General features: G+C 42.8%; 1 protein-coding gene across 1 annotated transcript in view; it reads right to left on the bottom strand.

Moving 5' to 3' along the window:
• CABLES2 (Cdk5 and Abl enzyme substrate 2) overlaps positions 1-24,243 on the bottom strand; it is a gene marked incomplete in the record, with an annotated part of 260,612 nt that overhangs the window by 26,555 nt on the left and 209,814 nt on the right. Inside the window, 1 exon segment of the mRNA XM_044090409.1 lies at positions 1,192-1,298. Coding sequence (XP_043946344.1) covers positions 1,192-1,298 — 107 coding nt within the window.

The following is a 24,243-nucleotide window of genomic DNA, read 5'->3' as shown; positions in this document are numbered from 1 at the left end:
TAGCTAAAGTAGTTAGGAAGACCTTCTACATTGCCCACCTTATCATGAAGGGATTCTCATCTAGATCAAGGAGGTCATAGTCTCCCTATACTCATCACTCATCAGACCAATGATAGAGTACAATGCCCCATTCGAATGTATCTGACCCGACACTTGCAGCAGCTGGAGAGGCCACAAAAGTTCCTCACCAAAAGGATAAAGGGTCTCAAACATCTGTCCTATGCTGCCCGACTGAAAGAACTCCAGCTCTATTCAGTCGCACGCTTGCTCAGAGGTGACCTTTGCCTAACATACAAGGCCATGTCAAACCCAGATTTGATGAATATGCTTCACCTCAAAAAATCTAGATCCGTCAGAGCCACAAGGGCGGGAGACTTAAACCTCGACACGGCTATCAATAGGACGTGCTGGAGGGATAGATTCATCACCCAAAGACTTCCTATGCTGTGGAACAAAATCCCGGTATATGTGAGGCAGAGCACCTCGCTGGCCTTGTTCAAGAGAAATCTTGACCAATGGATGGGAGATCGCAGATATACCCCAGGGATTACCTCAGTGTCACTGCTCGACAGAGGGACAGCAAAATAATGGGTATAGTTCCCCATACTAAAGGGGTGGCGTAAGCCACAAAACTATGGGCTAGGCTTGTAAATGCCCTCGGGCAGATAACCTAGTATGAACCTATGAACCTATATATATATATACATATATATATATATATATACATATATATATATATATACATATATATATATACATATATATATATATATATATATATATATATATATATATATATATATATATATATATATACATATATATATACATATATACATATATATATACATATATACATATATATATACATATATACATATATATATACATATATATATACATATATATATATATATATATATATATATATATATATATATATATATATATACAAAACTGCGTTAGACCCAGTGTAATAACTAACAAAGCAAGAAAAGATACATTTGTGCTTTTCTTATTCCTCCCTAAAATGAGCACTTTCTTTTTTTTTTTAATTATCACTTTAATTTTGAACATAAAAGTCATTAAGCACAATTTAAATTTTACAGGAAAAGGCTTCTCCCTTCACTCAGCATGCAACTGTGATACCTTTCAATTTAGTGAGGAATTAACTTGTTTACTATGGCTCACCTGCGGATCTTGCTCAGTGTCAGTTTAATATGAGGAAACTTCTCCTTGAAAGTTTCATTCATATCCTTCTTCAGGTCAGATGGTTTCACATACTCTATTAATGTGGTCTGTAAGAAACACAAAAGCGAAAACTGGTAAGCTGGTACATTTTGCAGCAGATTTCACGTCTCAACAGAAAACAAGAGTACAACTGGAACAGATGTATTGTTACCATTTTAAAAGGTAAGAGAGTACCCTCCTTAAGCTCTGACAGGGCCCATCCTTTCCACCAATCTAAATTTAGCAATTTTTTGTATGATCTTGCATTTATTGGTGATGTACTTGCTATCTGCTAACCCAATAATGTCATTTGTTGGTAACGTAAGCACCTCTAGCACCAAACCACATCAAGTCCACCCCCATCCATGTGTCAGCTCCTACCTACAAAAATCAAGAAATAAGGATCACCAACTAACATGCAATAAAAAAGTAAGCATCTATTTTTATCCAACACTCAAGTTTTTACTCATCTCTTCCCTGCAGTGCAGCTCTTTGGACTGTGTGCTTTAACTCCCAGTGGGTGTGGCTAGAACCTTCAAGAAACTGAAGTTATCACCTTACAGTTCAAACAAATCTTCATATCTCTGGAACCATAAGTGTTACGAGAAAACTGTAAAATGGCAAACTACTCAGGATAAATTAACCTTTACATTAGTGTCAAATTCATTCACTTTGATGCTTTAAACTGGATTTTATAAAACAAAAATAAAAGCAGTGAATATTAATTTTTGTAATGTTGTATAAACAGCTTATATCGCAGTAACCATTCAAGTAAGACACATACTGCCAGCAGGATTTTCTTCATACAGCTGTGAGCTTTCATATGAGGCTATGCAGTTCTACGTTACCTAAATATCTTGAGATATTTAAAAAATATGACAATTATTACAATACAAATAAATGGTATACAAATATCAATGCAGTTGTCTGCCATCATGTTTAGTTCAAGATGAAATCTTCTGAATCTTTGTATGTAGCATGGTTTTAAAATTTATGTAAATATGAACAAGCAATATTTGAGACCTAAAGGTGCAGCAGGAGGTAACTACAGAAACACCTGGAGGTGCACTCAGCTGTAATGAGTTAATATGTCCTTTGCATGGCTGCATTCCAAGTAAGGACCTAGTTCAGAAGGCGGAGTCTTGATGTGGCATCACTCAAAGTTGTGGATGAGACGATAATGCTCAATGAAGGTGAGCATCAAAGACCAAGTGGTTAAGGCAGAAAGGTCAATAATGGAGACTATTTTAAAGTTATCAGTGGAAGCAGCCACGCCCTTTTGATTACAAGGATCACAAATGGGTAGTTTGTTACCTGATAGCAAAAACATCTGCAAATTTGCAGCAGACAATCAATACAACACATCTGTTTAACTGTAAGCACTCCTTTTCTTAAAACAAGCCAAAAAAAGAATGGTACCTTCTTCCGAAACTCATGCACCTGCTTCAGGTAAATCCGAAGACAAGACATTGATGCCTTACTGAAAAGGCTCACCCAGACTCTGCTACAGGTAAAGGTTAGTTTGCTTCTTATTTGTATTTTGTATTACTTTATTGCTTTTTTCTATTTTGCATACTGTGATTTGTTTTCTTTATACTGTGTTTTATTTGTATTCTGCTTTTAACTGCATATTTAAACTTGGAGAGACCACAGCTCTGTCTCTCAGAAAAATTTCCCACCCTCCCATTTGGTTACTGTTGTGTTCTTAAACACTACTGTCTTTCTAGTTGTCTGCCCCTTATGTTTCATATATCTCATTTCCTCTCTGCTTTTACTGGCTGGTGTGAGTAAGCACAAAATTATCATTGTGTGAAATCACTCCCCTTCAACTACTTAAATTTATTGGCCATCCTATTGTATTCCATAGTGCCAGAATTCAAAAGTGACTACCCCCTTTCAATCTTGCCATTTTAAAAATAGTGGTGCTCCACTAAAACTTTTTAGACAATTAAAACTTAAGTTCCCACTTTCATATCTAACTGCTTAGTGCACACTGCAGTGTTTAGGATGAACCATTTTTTCATTTTACCTTTAAGCATCTATTGCAAGACCACCAATTATTGTAGAGCCCACATTCTGCCTCTCAGAAGTCATCTTGGGATTAGTGCTTCTGTTTTTTTCCTGGTGAGAGAAGGAGTGCAGTTACATTATTTCCTGGAGACTGCTGATCACCAGAAAGCTTAACGGCTTTATAGGTGACAGTTTGGAATCTGTGCTTATATTCTGATCCTGGTGAGAGTAGGAGCAGAGTGCATTGATTCCTGTCTCTTGCTGGTTGGAGAGTGGGTGTCTGTGCTTAACATACCCGATTGGTCTGGTTGCTATTCGAGGCATCTACTAGAAAAAGACTACAAGCCTACAGACCCTTGCATCATCTGGTACAAAACAGTGAATCGCCAAACAGGCTGTGGCCTGCTTCTCTTCTTGAGATTGGTGCTAACATTTTGCTTCTGGTGAGAGAAGAAGCAAAGGAGTATTGTATCCCAACAGAGTCAAGCTGTGGTGAGACCAGCATTAGCAGTAGCCAGGCAGTAGCCATTCATGCGACTCCCCTCTTCATCATTCTTGACAAGCTAATTCTTTGTTTTCAATAAGTACTGCTCGATTTCTTTCCAACTTCAGAATATCTGCCTAAATACTTCATCCTTAAATTTTCAGGGTCTACGTATTAAGCTTCCCCTCGTGTTTGGCAGTGCTGTGTACAGACTCCAACACCTTGCGTGACATTTTTCCTGTAAAAGCACAATTGAAAATTCTCCAATATCTAGTTGCACACAGGACAACTAGTCTTCAGTGAAAAGCTCTGTCCACATAGTTGCAAACTGGATACTTCTAACATTGACTGATCTCACTCCATAAGTCTAACCGATAAAACGTCTGTTGCCATGGATATGAATTTTCCTACTGTCTCTGTTACCAGCTTGGTGGGTATGGACATCCTGAGGCAATGTAGAAATTGCCTCATGTTTACTGACAACCAGTTAATTCTCAAACAAACTGATACAGTATGTGAGAGATGTATTTACACATCATCACTGGAAGCAAAACTGTCACATAAAAGTACTCCTAATGTCAATAAGGTTTGTCAGTAGTACACATGCTACACCCATCATGCACAATTCAAAGCAGACATAGACCCACATATACTGAGGCACTTGAATGTAACCTTCCTAGACATAGTACACACAAGAAATACCCTCAACAGCCCCAAATAAACTCTTTCAGAACAGCACCCACATCAACATAGAGCTACATCTCATGCAGCCTGTACCTCTAAGCCCATAATGCAAGTCATCAAACATTGTAGTTATTGGAGACTCCATTGTGAGATGCACTAATGTCCATCTCAACAGGCTAAGTAAGGAGAAAGTTACGGTCAGTTGCTTATCAGGGGACAGGTGCCACCACATTACGCACGCACTCTGGTCACTGGATCCCAATTACCAATATGACTCCATCATAGTCCATGTGGGAGTAAATAACCAGAGACATACCTCCCTACACTATATGAAGAGAGACATCATAGAGGTCCCGGAATACATGTCTCAGGGTGGTATGAGCCTAGCATTGAGTAACATTTTATCTTCTCCAAGGATGATGCCACAGTATGAACAAAAGATGATTGACTTTAATAATTGGCTTAGTTTCTGGTGTCATTCTAAGGGGGTGCAATATTTGTCAGCATGGAAGGAGATGGTCAACAGATGACGCTGCTTTGCCATGGATGGTCTGCACTTCTCCCCTCTAGGCTTTCGAATATTAGCTAAAACACTGTCTTCCCCATAGTGCCTTTTTTAGGCAATGCCAAACTGAAAGTACTTCAGACATAACAAATCAAAAAAATCTAAAGGTATTATATATTATAATCTAATCTATAGCTCAATGCTAGGAGCCTAAATAAAAAAAAATCCACTCCCTGGAAGCTCTTTTTACCCTAAAGAATGATGTCTGTGCGGTCTCTGAGACATGGTTTAAAGCCATGGACAGCACACCAACAGTGCAGGGTTATAATGGCTTCCACACATTTAGACCAGCTATTTCACAGGCAGGGACTAAAGGTGGAGGGGGTCTCTATTTACATCAAAAATAAATATACTTCAAGGTTGGTCAAACAGGACAATGCACTTGAGCTACTCCATGTTCAAATCACCACAGGTAAAATCCAATAACACTTCCTTGCACGCTACAGGTCCCCCTCTATGACCCAGGAAACCCATGCCACGTATTTAAAAAAACTTATTAGAAACACTAACCATCCAACCCAATACCATATTCATGGGTGACATTAATTACCCCACTATTAACTTGTAATCCTATATTACATCAAACATACATACACAGAGATTCCTGGATTTTGTAAACACAAACTCCTTAGAACAGATAGTCAATACATCAACCAAGGGTGCAACTATACTGCATCTGGTCCTCACTAATATGGGAGAGTGCTGCACACCCCCAACTGTAATGCCTTCCCTGGTAAGGTCAGCCCACAAATTGGTCTTCTTTAAAGTAAAACTAAAACCTGCCCCCCCCCCCCCCCCTCCCCAGCTAAACCAGGAATATTCAGGAACTATTCTAAGGCTAACCTACTGCTATTAAGTGAGAACCTGACAAAATTTCAAGCCCCTATAAACCCTTAGAACACTTCTGCCTATGTAGAGCTGTTCACAGAAACCCTGTACAAGCATGTTAATGGCTGCACAGAGGCAGCTGTACCCATCAGGAAGAAGTACAGAAGTAACTAAAAAACAAGCCACCTTGGTGGAACCACAAAATCAATTGGCTGTATAACGGGAGGAAGAAAATTATGGCAAAAATTGAAGGCGCAGCATAACCACAAAGCATGATTTCGCTATATCTTCACCGTCAAAGGCAAAACACAATTGTGTGCAGAACTCATTGTAAATGGAGCCACCTATACTGAGCCAGAAGATACAGCAAACCTCCTGACTGATGAATTAAGCTCCAACTTTACTCCTCAACCTTCCCTCAGGAAATATCATCAAATATAACTCCCCCTACTATCACTAGGGAACAGGTCCTTAATGCTCTATGACCAAGAACACTGCATCAATGGGCCCAGACAATATCCCAGAATGTCTTCTAAATAGCATGAAACATGACCTATCAGGGCCTCTGGAATTACTATTTGACTGCAACCTCCAAACCGGCTTCGTGCCTCACGAATGGAGAAAGGCAACAGTCATCACTCTGCAAAATGAAGGGCCATCTACAGACTCTGGAAACTACAGACTCACAAGTCTCACTAATCTTATATGTAGAGCCATGGAAAGTATTATCATGGAGATGATAAACAGAGATATAGTAAACCTCCAGACACTGGACCCAACCCAGTTTAGTTTAGTCAAGGGCAGACCATGCCTACTCAACCTGGTGGACTTCGTTGAGAAGGTCACCAAAGCAATGTATGAGGGCAAAATCATTCACACTGCCTACCCTGACCTGGGCAAGGCATTTGACAAAATACCCCACTCAGGCATTGTTGACAAACTGGAGAGGTTAGATACAAACCTGTATGTCACCCAGTGGATAGGCAACTGGCTCACAGACAGGACCCAGAAGTTAGAACTGGGGGAGTCCACCTCTACAAAGAGGCCAGTCACAAGTGGAGTCCCTCAGGGATCAGTCCTTGGATCGCTCCTTTTTGGCATTTACTTCTCAGAAGTCAAGGCCAATGTCAGTGGTCTCTGGCTGACCAAATTTGCAGATGATTGCAAATTAGGAGCAGTCACTGAATCTCACATTGACACAAATGTTCTCCAGGAGGGGCTGACACAGACAAACAACTGGTGTCAGAGTCATGGACTAAAACTAAATGCCAAGAAATGCATAATAGTATCCTTTGGGAAGTCATCCATCCCTGGTAACTATCACATTAACACATCCCTTAGAGTTGACCCAGTAGTCGGGGACTTAGAGACGCACACAGACAGTAATCTAGCATTTGATCATGTGTCTACAGTGGTGAGGAAGCCATTCTATGTTGCACAACTTATAAACAAAGGTACAGCATCCAGGTCAAAGGAAGTCATTGTTCCACTGTATTCGGCATTCATCGACCTATCATCGAGTACAATGCCCCCCTTTGGTATGTACCTAACTAGGCAAATCCAACAACTGGCACGTCCACAGAGGTTCCTCACTAAACGAATATAGGGCATAAGTAACATGTCTTATGCAGACTGCCTTAAGGCCCTATCCCTGTATTCTGTCTCCTACAGGCTTTTGATGGGGAGATCCTCCTGCATATCCAGAAAAAAAAAAGTACCAGAATTACCCATTAAGACTTGTCTGTGATATAAATATGACCTGCTGGAGTGATGGGTATGTATCCCAGAAACTACCCAGTATATGGAATAGGCTCCCCATGCATGTGAAGCAGAGTTCCTCCCTAATCCAATTCAAGTGCAACTTGGACAATTGGATGGGAAACTAGAAATTCATCCCTGGTTTGGCACCTATGTCTCTAATGGAAACAGGTAACCTGTAAATGGTTCATCTCCCAGGCCCATGCTTACACTTATCAAGGGTATCAGAACTTGTCAGATATTTGGGATGCATGGCTTGGCTTAAAAAGGCCTTTGTGGTCATTAGCCTAGTAAACACCTATGAATCTATGCAGTAATCCTTTAAGGAGCTGCTTGCTCCACCACATCTGGTCCACATTTCTGCCCATTCACAAGGCCATGATGGCCAGAAACAACCAATGCAAGTCTTTTAATTTTGTAGAAGCTGATGACCAAATCATACAGTTACCAAAGACAAGCTGTAGTGACTGCCTTGGGAGGTACTGGGTACTGCTTTACCTAAGCTGAGAAATGTTTCACTTTGGAGGAAGGCTTCCTAGAATCCTGAACAGAAGTACACTTGTGTAGTGGAACTCACACAAACAGTCCATGTTTGAACAACAGAATCATGGTTTTAGTCACTTAACGTTTTTGTACATTAACTACCAAGCACCACATGTACGTTGCGTACATGGACTTATTTTAGAAAGTACAGCCTGATGCTGAGGACATCAGCCAGAAACTTGAAGGTAGAGGAACTAACTAACATAAGTTACAGAGCAACTAACTAACATAAGTTACAGAGCAACTAACTAACATAAGTTACAGAGCAACTAACTAACATAAGTTACAGAGCAACTAACATAAGTTACAGAGCAACTAACATAAGTTACAGAGCAACTAACTAACATAAGTTACAGAGCAACTAACTAACATAAGTTACAGAGCAACTAACTTACATAAGTTACAGAGCAACTAACTTACATAAGTTACAGAGCAACTAACTTACATAAGTTACAGAGCAACTAACTTACATAAGTTACAGAGCAACTAACTTACATAAGTTACAGAGCAACTAACTTACATAAGTTACAGAGCAACTAACTTACATAAGTTACAGAGCAACTAAAGTACAGTTGTGTACACTTACCATAAATGTAGATGTTCGAGTGTCTTCACTGTTGCAATCATGACTGTAGGGTTCTCCCTTGCCGGCAGACGGTCCTCGGTCGGCCAGAATCCCAAAGTCTGGGTCCGGCGTCGGCTGTTCAGCCATGCTCCCTGATGTCAGAGCGCCAGGAGTACAAAGCTGACAGGCAACGCCATGTTCTCCAGTTTTTCTTGCCCCAGATGTCAGGAGTTCCAAAATGAGTAAGGTCCCATACCCTTTGCAAATACACCTCAGAAGAAGGGTGAAAAAAAGAACCACACAAAAGAAAAAATAAGAGGGGACAGGAGGGAGGGAAACCTGGAAGACACTCGAACATCTACATTTATGGTAAGTGCACACAACTGTACTATGTTCATCGTGTTTCACTGTTGCAGTCATGACTGTAGGGTAGAATCCTAAAGCAGAATGAAAGGGAGGTGGTCATAAAGTAGAGGGGGTGGCTAAAAGGCCCTGCAAGACTGCAGAAGCAAAGCCTGCCCTAGACTTAGAGTAGAGAGGTAGATTGTAGTGCTTGGAAAAAGTATGCACTGAACTCCAAGTTGCAGCTTCCAAAATGTCTTTGGTAGGAACTCCCCTGAGGAAGGCAGCTGAAGTGGCAGCAGCTCTGGTAGAGTGAGTCCTTATACTCCCTGGGATTTGCTTCCCATGGTGTGAATAGCAAAATCTGATTCCATGAGCAATCCATTTAGAAATGGTCTGTTTTGAAATGGCTTTACCTTGGGAACTTGAAGCATAAGAAACAAACAATTGCTCTGATTTCCTTGGTTCTGTCCAGGTAAAAACGTAGTTGTCTGTGTACATCCAAGGAATGTAAGATCCTTTCCCCTTTATTTTGAGGAGTGGGGAAAAAAGTTGGCAAGTGAATAGTTTGACTTAAAGCCACTTTGGAAACCACTTTAGGCATGAAAATAGGATTAGTCCTTAAAGACACCCTGTCTTGATGAAAAATAATATAAGGTTCCACAGCCATGAGAGCTTGCAACTCCGAAACTCTCCTGGCAGAGGTCAGAGCTAACAGGATGGCTGTCTTTCAAGATAAAAACTTGATGTCAGATGTGGCAGCAGGCTCAAAAGGAGGTAAGGTGAGCTTTTCCAAAACATAGTTGAGATCCCAAGCAGGAATGGGAGGAGATCTAGGGGGCCTTAAGTTCTTAGCTCCTCTGAGAAACTGTCTCATGAGCTGGTGGGAAAAGATTGGGGGGTCTGTATTATAATGAGCAGAAATAGCAGAGGCATGTATCTTTATGGAAGAGAAAGAGAGACCCTTATTGTAAGAGGTCTGTCAGGTAAAGTAAAATCAAAGGAATGTTAGGAAGAAGAGGATCAGAATCCTGAGCCTGCATCCAGGAACAAAATCTTTTCCATTTTCCTGCATAAGATTTCCTAGTGCTAGGACGTCTGGCTTCTAAAATGACATCCATAACCTGCTTGGGTAGGAGAGAATGAATCAAAGACCCTGGATTAACCAGGCCGCCAGGCTGAGAGTTTTGACATGGGAGTATAGAACCTGACCCTGGTGTTGGGACAGAAGGTTCGGAGTCTGTGGTAAAACCCAAGGGGGCTCCAGACAAAGGTTTTTCAGTGTTGGGTACCAAAGCTGTCGAGGCCAATTTGGGGCCAGCAAGATTATCATCTTGGGCTTGTCCTGTTTGATTTTTAATAATACCCGTGGAAGAAGAGGAAGAGGCGGAAAGGCGTATCCCGAAAAGTTACTCCAACTGAATGATAGTGCATCCACTTTCCAAGCTCGTTCGTGGAAAGTCCTGGTGCAAAAAATCTGTAGTTGATGATTGAGGTGGGATGCAAAGAGGTCTATGTGAGGACATCCCTAGACTGCTGTAATCATCTTGAATATTTCGGTGTCCAGCATCCATTCGTGTGGGTCCGAAAGGTTTCTGCTCAGATTGTCTGCCAGGAAGTTTTGCTTCCCTGGTAGAAACTGAGCTTGAAGGTCCAGATTGCAAGCTAGAGCTGTGTTCCAAAGATCCATGGCTAGTCCGCAAAGGGGGTAGGAATGAGATCCCCCTTGCTTGTTTATGTACCACATAACTGTGGTGCTGTCTGTCCGTATCAGTAGTTGTCCTGGTTGTAGAAGATTCTTAAAGGCCAATAGAGCTTTCTGAATGGCTAACATTTCCTTTAAATTGATATGCAGGTGCTTCTGATCCTTTGCCCAAAGGCCCTGCAGACAGTTGCCCTAAAAATTGGCTCCCCATGCATAATCTGAGGCGTTCGTGGTTAGTATCTGAGTGGCAGGAGGCAGACAGAAGGGTTTTCCTTTGTTTAGAGTACATGCCTTGGACCACCAAAGGAATTCCTTTTGAAGACAAGGCAAAACGGAGATCAGTATGTCTAAACTGTGGCAATGCTGAGACCATACACTTTTTAGGTACCGCTATTTTCCTCATATGTAGTCTTGCATACGGTACGAGAAGGATGCAGGAGGCAATGTAACCTAAAGCCTGCAGGAATCTCCTTTCAGATAGCCGAGTTAAAGTTGCCAAGGTTTTGAAAGTTGAAGCCAGCTGTAACTGTTTTTCATATGTCAGAAATGCCATCTGGGTTGCTGTGTTTAGAGAAGCGCCCAGAAAAATTATCTGTTGTGAGGGTGTCAAATTTGACTTTATGTTTACAGTGAATCCCAGGAACTTGAGAAGATTCTGAACAAACTGCAGATGCTGGAGTAAGACATCCTTGCTGTCTGCCTGAATAAGACAGTCGTCCAGATAAGGGTAAATTTGAATTCCCTTGAGTCTGCAATAAGCTACTACTGGAGCCAGGCATTTGGTGAAGACCCTGGGCGCAGTAGACAATCCAAAGGGCAGTGCAGAGAATTGATGGTGCCTTGATCCGGCCTTGAACCTGAGGTATTTTCTGCGTTCCTGCCTGATGGGAATGTGTAAATATGCCTCCTTTAAATCCAAAGTTACCATCCATGCATTTTTGGTCAGCATTGGAAGTAGTTGCTGTAGAGTAAGCATCTTGAATTTTGGTATCTCTAGAAAAGTGTTCAAGACTGACAGATCCAGAATGGGTCTCCATGAATTTTGCTTCCTGGGGACTAGAAAGAGCCTTGAGTAAAAACCTTGTCCCATCTCTGAAAGTGGAACTAGTTCTATGGCTTTCATAGCCAAGAGAGCTTCCACCTGGTTTAAGGCCTCTGACCATTGATGTTTTGGAAGATCTGGCCATCCGCTTGGCCTTGGTAGGGTATGAAAATGGAATTTCTAACCTCTTGAAACCACATCCAGAACCCACTTGTCTTGGGTTATACGAGTCCAATTTAGGTGAAAAAGAGAAAGTTTTCCTCCGAGAGGGGCTTCCAGGCAAGAAGTTCCTGCAGCCCAGAGGGAGTCATTGAGTCTGTTTCCTATGAGCTTGCGACCTGTCCTCTCCTCCCCTAGGGGTGGAAGCAGTCCACTGTCTTGTTCTATAAGAGGCTTGCGTTTGAGGCCTTCCTCGGGAGCGTCTGTATCTACCCCTCTGAGGCCTGTCTGAATTGGGAAAGGACCAATTTTTTGTAGGCCAATTCCTACTAAATCTGGGTGGCTGTACTTGTAAGAAATCTTTAACTGTTTGCATGGATTTTGCCTTGTCCTCCATCTTTTTAATCACCTCTTCAGCTTTAGATCCAAACAAAACATTATGCTGAACAGGAGCATCCAATAATTTAGCTTTTACTTGATCTGGTAAATTTTGTTCCTTTAACCATGCATGCCTTCTAATTACTGTGCCAGAGGCAGCAGCCCTACAAGAAGCCTCCAAGGCATCAAATCCACAGTGTAAACCATGCTTCCCAACTTGTTCAGTGGCATGCATTAAGTCATGTAATTCCTTATCTGCACAGGCGGAAATGGAAGTTAGCTTTTGTTTTAAAACAGACAGAAGAAATTGCTGGTATTTCAGCATATGAAACTGACAGTTTAAAGCCCTAATAGATAAAGTAGCAGAAGTGTACACTTTTTTGCCCCATCTTTCTAAAGATCTGGAATCCTTCTCAGTGGGAATGGGGTTTTTAGCAGAAGTGGCCTTAACGCCCCTAGGACCCTGAGAAATGGTTTCAGGGTCAGCAGTAGGGTTCGTGTATAAAAACTGGTGGGAATCAGGAACCCTATAATATCTGTCTGGCTTAACAGGAGCTGGAGGAAAAGAGTCAGGAGTTAAGTTAGCCTCTGAAAAAGCATCATCCACAATATCCAAAATAGGAGGAATAGCCAGGGGTCTATGTTGGGGAAGAAGAAGAAAATCCCTTAGTCTTTTCTTAGATTCCAAATACTCCTGTCCTTCCCAGTGGAAATGTTCCCTCATTTCATGCAAAGTTTCCCCAAAAGAGAAATCCTCAGGGGGAGAAGCTGAAGGAATGGATTGCTCAGCATAAGAATCCTCATAAGGAGGGAAAGAATATTCCTGGTCAGAAGAAGAAACTGAAGAAACAGAAGCCTGATCAGAGGAGTTATAATAAACTTCCTGCCTTGGCCTTTTATCTGGAGGGGGATGTGAACCCCTAATCATAGTAAGTCAGTCCTCCGCCATCTTAAGTAACTGTTTCTGAGACTTGGGAGCCGGATCAGAAGAGGCCTGGGCTGCAGTCTTTGATTTGGAAGGAGTATTTGCCTTTGTCTTTGGCTTTGCCTTTATTAGAAGCTGAGTAGGCCTGAAAACCCCTTCGGAAGCCGGTACCTGCACAGCGGCTCCAGACCCATCCGAAGGAGCACTGTCCAAAGGTCCTGCAACAGAAATATTCAAAGGCCTAGTTGGATCCTCGTGGGAGTCCATTTCGGCCATCGGTTCCGAAATGGCCGATGACAGGGGCTGCAAAAGCGCCTCACTGACGACGGCCGAACCTGAAGTTGGCTCTGCTTGTACAATATAGTCTGATTTGGACCTCGGAGGCCTGTCTTTGTCCTTGCGTCGTTTGTGAACTCCGGTAGCCGGAACCGTATCCGACGACATTTTGTAATTAAAACGCCTACCGAAGTAATGAAATGCAAAATCGTACCTTCATTTAATTGTACGTTGATTGAATCTAGCACAAAACCGACAACTAGCTACGTCGTGGTCAGGGCCTAAGCAAGGAATGCAGTAAGAATGAAAATCCTTATGAGGTATTTGCTTCCCACATGAAATACAATTATTAACTTTTTCTGACATCGGACTGGAGCAAGAAAAAAGTTTCCCCAATGGGGTACTTAGCTTTGAGTAGGAGAAGAAAGTCTTCGGACTGAAGTTCGTTTAGAAAAAATTGTCAGGAGTCAGCCGACCGGCACTTGCGAACTGCTATCACCACACGGCAAGAAAGACTGGAGAACATGGCGTCACCTGTCAGCTTTGTACTCTGACGTCAGGGAGCATGGCTGAACAGCCGACACCGGACCCAGACTTTGGGATTCTGGCCGACCGAGGACTGCCTGCCGGCAAGGGAGAACCCTACAGTCATGACTGCAACAGTGAAACACGATGAACATCTTACATAAGTTACAGAGCAACTAACATAAGTTACAGAGCAACTAACTAACATAAGTTATAGAGCAACTAACTAACATAAGTTATAGAGCAACTAACTAACATAAGTTATAGAGCAACTAACATAAGTTATTTGTTTTCCTATCATAAAAGCATCAAGTGTGACTGAATCACTAATTGTAGTCAGAAGGGTGGTGAGGGTCCTATAAGAAAACATAACTGTCTTACCCCAGATATAAAAATAAGTCTTCTGATGCCTTTTAATCACATAAAGTACAGTTTTGTACCTACCATAAATGTAGATGTCCGAACAGGATAGCATCTGCAGTCCTTACAAATGGGTTGTCCTGTCGTCAGGCAGCCCTTCGGTCGGCCGGATTCCAAAGTCTGGGTCTGGCCTCGGCTGGTGTCGCACTTCACCCGACGTCATCTCTGCTGGTCTTCGGGTATAAAGGCATCAGCCGACGCCATTTTCCTCAGTGTTTCTTGCCCCAGATGCCAATTGCCCTCTTGGTAAGCTAAATTTTTGGATAAATGCCAATGTTTCCAAAAAATAGAAGGCAAACACAAAAATAAGCATGTATGTACATATATACAAACAAATACACCATAAGAGATCCCCAGCTAGCTATTAGGTGGGTAAATACCCTAGGAGTACCACAGAGGGAAGGAGGGAGGGTAATCCTGACTGCAGATGCTATCCTGTTCGGACATCTACATTTATGGTAGGTACAAAACTGTACTATGTCCTTCAAGGATGCATCTGCAGTCCTTACAAATGGGTAGAATACCATAGCCAAACTAGGGGAGGAGGAAGAAGAATTATGGTGTAGTTAGGATCCCTTGCAAAACAGCAGTGGCAAACCCTGCTCGGGATCTAGAGTATAGAGGTAAGTTATAATGCTTGGCAAATGTATGCACGGAGGTCCAAGTAGCAGCCTCAATAATGTCCTTGGTAGCCACTTCTCGTAAGAAAGCTGTGGTAGTGGCTGTAGTCCTTGTAGAATGAGGCCTTATGTTCTGTGGAATTTGCTTTCCATGGTAGGAGTAACAGAATCTTATGCAATTTCCTATCCACTTGGAGATTGTCTGTTTGGAAATTGCTTTTCCTTCCCTTCCTGTTGCATAAGCTACTAGAAGCTGGTCAGTTTTTCTATTGCCCTTGGTTCTGTCCAGGTAGTAGCGCAACTGTCTGTGTACATCCAAGGTATGCAGCAGTCTTTCCCCCCTGTTCTGTGGATTGGGGAAGAAGGTAGGTAGGTGGATTGCCTGGTTTAGAGACACTCTGGATACCACCTTAGGCATAAATGTAGGATTAGTTCTCATGGACACTCTATCTTGATGGAAGATTAGGAAGGGTTGTACTGCCATTAAGGCCTGTAGTTCTGAAACCCTTCTTGCTGAAGTAATTGCCAGTAGGAACGCAGTTTTCCAGGATAGGTGTTGAAGATCTGCTGTTGCTGCTGGTTCGAATGGAGGGAGTGTCAATTTTTCTAGCACAAAGTTCAAGTCCCATGCTGGTAATGGTGGTTTCCTAGGAGGTTTTACATTCTTGATTCCTCTGAGGAACTGCCTGAGTAGAGGATGTGAGAAGACGGGGGGATCGAAGCTGTATTCTGCAGAAATAGCTGATGCATGTATCTTGATGGAGGAATAAGACAGGCCTGTATGGAGAAGCTCTGCCAAAAACTCCAGGATGTTGGCAATATCTATCTTTGACACCTCTTTCAGTACTCCAGATGACAAACCTTTTCCATTTTCCTGCATAGTTCCTTCTTGTTGAAGGTCTGCGGGCCTCAAGGATAATATCTTTAACCCTTTGGGATAAATCTGGGTTAGATGCTCCTATGTAATGTTCCAGGCAGTCAGTTGCAGAGTTTTCAGGTTTGGATGTAGGATGTTGTAGTCACTCTGAGTTAACATCAAAGGAATCAGGGGTAGTGTCCACGTCCCCCCCCCCCCCCCCCCCGAGACATGCTCCTCAGCAATGGATACCAATGTTGTCTTGGCCAATTTGGAGCTATCAGAATTATCCTTGGATGTTCCTCCTTGATTTTCAGTAGTACCTTGTGCATCAAAGGGAGAGGTGGAAATGCATATGCTGTCAGGCATTTCCAACTGAAGAATAGAGAGTCCACCTTCCAAGCAAGTGGGTGGTATGTCCTTGTGCAGAATTTCTTGAGCTGGTGATTGAGTGGGGATGCGAATAGGTCTACTTGTGGCATTCCCCATTTTTTTGTGATGGCCTTGAAGATGTCCGGGTGTAGCATCCATTCGTGAGCATCCGAGGTAGTTCTGCTTAACATGTCTGCTAGGATGTTTTCTTTTCCCGGTACAAATATTGCCTGTAACTGAATGTTGTAGCTCAGAGCCATATTCCATAGGTCCAGAGTCATTCGACATAGGGGGTATGAATGAGTGCCCCCTGTTTGTTGATGTACCACATGACTGTGGTGTTGTCTGTCCTTATCATCAATTGGCCTTCTTTGAGGAATGGTCTGAAATTCTGGATTGCTAGTTTTACTGCCAGCATTTCTTTTTGATTTATGTGCAGGTGCAGCTGGTCTGGAGTCCATAATCCTTGTATGCATTTGTCCAACATGTGTGCCCCCCAACCTAGGTCTGAGGCGTCCGTTGTGATGGTTTGGCTTGCTTGTATGTTGTGGAAGGACAAACCTGGGTTTGCCTGGCATGCTTGAGCCCACCATAGGAATTCTTGTTTCAGGCATGGGATTAGTGGGATTTCGGTTTCTAAGCTGTGCCTGTGTTGAGACCATAAATTCTTTAGGTACCACTGTAGCTTTCTCATATGCAGTCTGGCATGGGGGACCAGGATTATGCAGGATGCCATGAAGCCCAAGGCCTACAGTACTTTCCTTGCTGTTAGTTTGTTCTGGTTTGTTAATGCCAAGAAGTAAAGAGGAAGTTGTTCTTGTTTTTCTGCAGTTAGGAATGCCATCTGTTTTACTGTGTCCAATTCTGCACCCAAGAATGTTCTTGTTTGGGATGGTATCAGTCTTGACTTTTTTAAATTGACTGTGTATCCCAGGGCTTGTAGTAAGCAAATGACTCTTTGTAAGTCTTGTGTCAGCTTGCTTTTGTTGTCCGCTTGTATCAGGCAGTCGTCCAGGTATGGATAAATTTGGATTCCCTGAAGCCTGCAATGAGCGATTACTGATGCCAGGCATTTCGTGAACACTCTGGGCAGTAGATAAGCCAAAGGGCAATGCTGAGAATTGATAATGCTCTGATCCTGCAAGAAATCTGAGGTATATTCTGCAATTTGGTCGTATTGGACGTGCAGGTATGCCTCCTTGAGATCTAGAGTTACCAGCCAACACTCCTTGCCCAGCATGGGAAGAAGTTGCTGTAGGGTCAGCATTTTGAATTTTGGAACAATGATGAATGTGTTTAAAGCGGACAGGTCGAGAATAGGTCTCCAATTTTTCTCTTTTCTTGGTACTAGGAAAAGTCTGGAGTAAAATCCTTTGCCCTGTTCTGTAGGTGGTACCCTTTCCACAGCTCTCATCTTTGTTAATTGAGCTATTTGTTTTAGGGCTTCTGTCTTTTGATTTGGTGGTAGGTTTGGCATTCCACTTTTACTGGTAAGGTGTGGAAATGGAACCTGTAGCCTTGGTCTATAGTTTGCAAAATCCACTTGTCTCTTGTGATATAGTGCCAGTTTTTTGAAAATAAGGCTAACTTTCCGCCTAAAGGTGCTGCTATTTGTTCCCTGGTAGGCGGTGTCAGAACCAAGTCACTGTGATTGCCCTGTTGCAGTGGTAGTGGTTGTGTCTGTGCCTCGTTGGTTATTGCCTTGCCACTGGCGTCCTCTGTAGGCACCTCCTCTGGATTGATTTCTGCCTCTGGAATGTCTATTTCTGCCTCTCTGAGATTTAGAGGAGTCTGGAAAGGACCAATTTTTGGAAGGCCAGTTCCTGCTAAACCTTGGGGGCTGAACCTGTAAGAAATCTTTAACTGTTTGTACAGATTTTGCCTTCTCTTCCATTTTCTTCATTACTTGTTGGGCAGGAGGACCAAATAGACTGACCTTATCCATAGGAGCATCTAATAGCTTTGTTTTAACATGATCCGGCAAGACCTGCTCTTTCAACCATGCATGCCTTCTTATAACTGTGCCAGTCATGGCTGATCTAAATGAAGCCTCCAGTGCATCATAGCCACATTTTAAAGAATGGTTACTGACCTGCTGAATGTTATTCACCATTTCTAAAACATATTTCTTATCTAAGGAATCATCAGAGGACAGCTTCTTAGTTAACTGATCAAGCATAAACTCTTGGTATTGGATCATATGAAACTGACAGTTCAAAGCTCTAGCTGAGAGAGTAGCAGAGGTGTAAACTTTTTTACCCCATCTCTCTAAGGACCTGGATTCCCTTTCAGAAGGGAGAGGGTTTTTCGCTGAGGTCGAGGCTACTGCCTTAGGCCCCTGGGAGATAGTCTCAGGATCTGCAAGAGGAGCCTTGTATAAGTGGTGATGAGTGTCCGGTACCCTGTAAAACCTATCAGGCTTGGCAGGGGCTGGAGGTAAAGTATCAGGAGCAGTGCAAGCATCATTGAATGCATCATTCACAACAGGAAGAACTGGAGGTATAGCTAAGGGCCTATGTTGCGGTAAGTGTAGAAAGGTACTAAGCCTTTTTCTTGAATCTGAGAAATCTTGTCCCTGCCATTGGAATTGCTCTCTCATGGCATGTAAGGTTTCCCCAAAGGAAAATTCCTCTGGTGGAGAGGCAGAAGGTATAGATTCTTCAGCATCGGAATCTTCATAAGTAGAAAAGGGAGCCTCTGGATGGTCTGTAATGTCCGAGTCATCAGAAGAATCATCTGAGGACACTGGCTCTGGGGGCTCTGCTCTAGGTCTCTTTTCTGGAGGCTGAGAGGCCCTGTCTGGGTGAGATTGGGATCCCCTAATTAAAGAGATGAGATCCTCTGCCAGAGTAAGCATTTGGGAACTGGAACTGGGCCTGTGAGAGGGGGGCTTAACAGGCACAGACTTAGCAGTTTTGGCTGCTTTAGCCCTGGCAAAGGCCTTTATAGACATGGCTGCAGGAGGTCTAGCAGCACCACGTGCTGGGGTAGAGACATCCAAAGGGATGGTGTCCGATAATTCTAGAGAAACCACATTAGTAGGCAAAACTTCAGAGGCCGATTCAACTAGGGTAGCAGGGGCCTCGGTAGTAGTCATGGATTCGGCTGAAGATTGACCCGTTTTCTCGGTTTCGGCCGAAACCGAGACACTCGCGGTTTGCTTAACCGTGGTTTCGGCCGAAACCGCGGACCGCGAGTGTCGGTCTTTTTCTTTGTGTTTCTTAACAATTTGAGAAGTCGGAGGATCCGACGGCATAATGTATGCAAAATCTGAGCCGAAAAACTGTTCAGCAAACTCCGACCGACGCCTAAGCGTTCGTCGGTTGAAGGAAGCACAGGCTAAACAGGCTGCTACGTCGTGGTCTGGGCCTAAACAAGGTAAGCAGTAAGAGTGGAAATCTTTATGAGGTATTTGTTTCCCACAAGTTAAACAGTTATTCACTTTTTCTGACATCGGCTGAGGCAAGAAAGAGTCCCCAACGGGGTACTTAGCTTTTTAGAAGTCTTCGAAGTAGTATTCAGTAGTAGTAATCTCTGGATCTGACCGACCGGCACTTGCGAACAGCTTCTGCTTCGGGTGCCACGCGGCAAGAAAGACTGAGGAAAATGGCGTCGGCTGATGCCTTTATACCCGAAGACCAGCAGAGATGACGTCGGGTGAAGTGCGACACCAGCCGAGGCCAGACCCAGACTTTGGAATCCGGCCGACCGAAGGGCTGCCTGACGACAGGACAACCCATTTGTAAGGACTGCAGATGCATCCTTGAAGGACATCAAGGAAAGCAAGCATGCTACAGTATTTAGGGTCAGATGTCTTAAAAAACACTTTACATCATAAAAGAAAATACTCAAAAACCCAACTCAAAAGTTAGCTTAGAATATGTTACATAAAGGTGTACCATACTAGTGCAATCCATCAGAAACCTGCCTTATCCTGGGGAGAAAAGATAATAAAGTGGTATGCTGATATGGAGAGAGAGACACGCGCGCAAACACGTTTAAGCAATGCCCTTGGGGATACAGGAACTAGGCAATCAACTAGGGTAATAAAGTGACAAGGGCACCTTTTGATATTTTGAGAGGACACTTGTCCTGTTTTCAGTGTAATGCCCCAAATCTTTAGAGGTAACATCTTCATTTTGGCTAGCTGTTCCTCCAATTTCTGCTGACTGCTTTAGTTAAAGTGTGGCCGTGAACCAATCAACTATTGACTATCTGTAGTGCTGCAAAGCTGCAAGTGCCAGACTGCACACAATGACTACAGAACTACCTACAACTAACTTTTTATACCATGTAAATGAAAACAGATGGAAAACTGCAAATGGGACAAAAACTGAGTGAGAGATCAGCAGGGTCAAGATGCTGACATACATTTCACATGCAGTATTTTTAATACAAACAGAAGGACTGCAATTACAGAGGAAAAAAGATCAGAAATGGCGGTCTACGTTACCACTTCCTGCAGTGACAATGAAATGCTCTCTAAATTGTCATTTGAATTGATGCTGGTCTCTCACGTTGTGTACTTACTAACAAAACCATTCGTAAGCTATCCATCTGTCAACCCGGTGCATCTCCTGGTTATTCATTTCTGAATGATACTGCCACCCCATCGGCATCTGCCCTTACACTTCCTAACATCTACAGCGCAGGGCAGCCACCCCTTCACTTCACCCTGCTCTAGCACGGCCACTGCTCACTGAGGCTGTTGTCACGGTTTATATGAATGTAAAATGCATTCTCACACTAAAGCTGTGAAAACAGGTGGTGCACATGCCAAGTATGAAGACACTTTCTTCCTCAGTTCCATGCTAATCTGAGACCTGTAATGAGTTAGCACTTTTACAGAGTGCTATAATCATCTTGTCCTGTTTGTCTTTCAATTACGGAGAAATGCTAACAGAATGCTGACAATACTCAATTACCAAGTCAGAGATTTACTTGACTGCTATACCAGCACTCCTGAAATGGAACACAAAAGACTGCTTTTAACAACTGACTGACAATATGTTACATGCATATACTATAACCAATACATACGGAATTAATAAAACCAATTAACATACACGTATATAAATTCTTAAGAAAAAATTCCCATTGCATACAGTGCTTTTTCCATGTACAGTCTAAATTACTAGTGACTCAGTACTTGCAAACTAGCATACAATTTGCAATAGCAGTAATACATACTGACAGAGGACAAGCAGTTAAAGTGCACTACAATTTACTTGTGACCCCATTCCTTGCACACTGTGATAACTGCTACCACATTAATATGACTAACAACCACAAACTAATACTTCAGAAATTAGCAAACAAGCTATAGCACTGTTTATCTTTAAGGATTCTTGTGGTTTACTGCAAAGAATTAAGGCTAGGACTTGCTAATCTGAGTCGTCCTGTAGTTCAAGGTTTGATTCCTTCAGGCTCCATTTGGCTACTGTGCAGCACTGAGCAAATCATTTAACCTGGCAATGCTCCGGTGTTGCATGTGATAAGTGGGTTGTAAGTTTATTTGGTTAGTGTTCTAAAACTTTTACAACACTGGTTGATTAGGGCAGTGTACTAAAACATTTACAATAATGTCTGTTACAAACTAAACTTCATACTGTCTTCAGGTACTGTCATTTGCAAAGTTGACAAAATGAAAAAGAATTTGCTAAAATAGAAGTTGCACAGAAGACTGCATTATGCATTCTACTGGAATGCAATGGCACACCTGCCTAGAAGAACATGTGAGGGGTATTACGATTCTCACTGCTATAAGAAGAAATACTCTGCACAACTAAAAACTGCAAACCACCAGATACATTGGTTGTTGCTTTTTTTTCCATGAGTGCTACTTTCAAATGCCTTGCTTCCAAGAAATATTACACATATAGCTTTGATTATGAGAAAGTACAGTTGTGTACACTTACATAAATGTAGATGTTAGAGTGTATTCATGGTTGCAGTCATTACATTTGGGTTATCTGCTTGCAGGTAGCCCTCAGTCGGCCTGATTAACAAAGTCTTGGGTCCTGAGTCAGTTGCTGTCTCTTCTTTCGTGACGTCAGGTCGTCAGGGGTATAAAACATGCAGCCGTCATTACATCAGTTTTTCTTGCCCCAGATGTCAGGAGCCTCCCTAATGGTAAGCAATTAAAATCTATAAATATACAAGGTTATACCTCAAACAAAAAGGCAAATACACCAAAAAGCTTTTAAGCATTGAAAAGGAGAGAAGAGGTATATCCAAACAAAGTCAGGGGGCTGGAGGGGAGAGTAACTAGGACTGCAACAGTGAATACACTTGAACATCTACATTTATGGTAAGTGTACACAACTGTACTATGTTCTTCATGTTTCACTGTTGCAGTCATTACATTTGGATAGATTCCCAAAGCTAAGGATGGGAGGAGGAATTTAGATAGCATTAGGACCAGCTCTAAGGCCCTGCAAGACTGCAGTGGCAAAGCCAGCTCTGGATTTAGAGAAAACTGGCAGATGGTAATGCTTGGTGAAAGTATGTACTGAACCACAGGTAGCAGCTTCTAGGATGTCCCTGGTAGGGACGCCTCTGAGAAAGGCTGTAGAGGTAGATGCAGCCCTGGTTGAGTGGGGTCTGATCCCCTGTGGGATAGGTTTTCCATGGTGCTTATAGCAGAAGTGAATGCAATGGCCTATCCATTTGTAGACGGTTCACTTTGAAATAGCCTTCCCCCTCTGTCCCTGCAGCAAATGCTACCAGCAGTTGCTCAGATTTCCTTTAAGGTTTAGACCTGTCCAAGTAGAATCTAAGTTGTCTGTGCACATCTAAGGAGTGCAGTATCCATTTCCCCTTTGTTCTGTGGATTAGGAAAGAAGGTAGGCAAATGAATGGACTGATTAAAGGCCACACTGGATACCACCTTTGGCATGAAAGAGGGATTGGTCCTGAGGGACACCCTGTCTGAATGAAAGATGATGAAAGGCTCCACTGCCATAAGGGCCTGTAATTCAGATACCCTTCTTGCTGAAGTGATGGCTAAAAGGGAAGCTGTTTTCCAAGAAAGAATTTTAAACCTGCAGTAGCATTTGGCTCGAAAGGAGGAAGGGTGAGTTTCTCCAATACAAAGTTAAGGTCCCAGGCTGGAGTTGGAGCTCTCCTGGGTGGTCTTAAATATTTGGCCCCTCTGAGGAACTGCTTGAGCAGTGGAAGAGAGAAGAGGGGAGGTTCTGTGTTATACTGAGCTGAAATGGCTGAGGCGTGAATTTATTGAGGAAAAAGACAGGCCTTTATGAAGCATCTCAGTTAAGTATTGTAAAATCTGAGGTAAACTGAGCACTGCTGTGCTCATTCCCTTGAGATTGGTTCCAGGCACAGATTTTTTTTTCCATTTTTCAGCATAAGATTTTCTAGTAATAGGCCTCCCTGCCTCTAAAATGACATCCATCACTGGTTTACTGAGGGATGGTAATTGCTTAGGTAATTAGCCAGCTTCTAGGTTCAGTGTTTGAAGCTGAGGGTGCAGAATCTGGTTCTCCTGCTGAGACAGCAGGGTAGGAGTCTGAGGCAGGTGCCATGGGGCCAACAGTGACACTGCGCAGGAGGGGGTACCAGTGTTGGCATGGCCAGGCTGGTGCAATCAAAATCATCCTTGGTTTGTCTTGTTTGATCTTTAGTAGTACTTTAGAGGGCAAAGGAGGAAAGGCATAAACTGCATCCACTTTCCAAGCTTGGCTATGGGGAGTCCTTGCACAACATTTTTCCAACTGATAGTTCTGGGGGGAGGCAAAAAGTCCATCTGGGCTCCCCCATTTGCTTGTCAACATGCTGAAAATCCTTGGTTCCAGTTTCTACTTGTGTGGGTCCATGAGGGTTCTGCTTAGTCCATCTGCCAGTGTATTTAGTTTTCCTGGCAGGAATTGAGCTTCTAGATGTACTTGGTAGCTCAAGGCTGCCTGCAGAGGGGGGAAAGCATGTGTACCCCCCTGC

The sequence above is a fragment of the Protopterus annectens genome, chromosome 12.part0, assembly GCF_019279795.1.
Source record: "Protopterus annectens isolate FY-2018-M chromosome 12.part0, PAN1.0, whole genome shotgun sequence".
Classification (NCBI taxonomy): Eukaryota; Metazoa; Chordata; order Ceratodontiformes; family Protopteridae; genus Protopterus; species Protopterus annectens.
The sequence above is the reverse complement of the archived record's forward strand: the minus strand, read 5'-3'. Positions and strand labels throughout refer to the sequence as shown.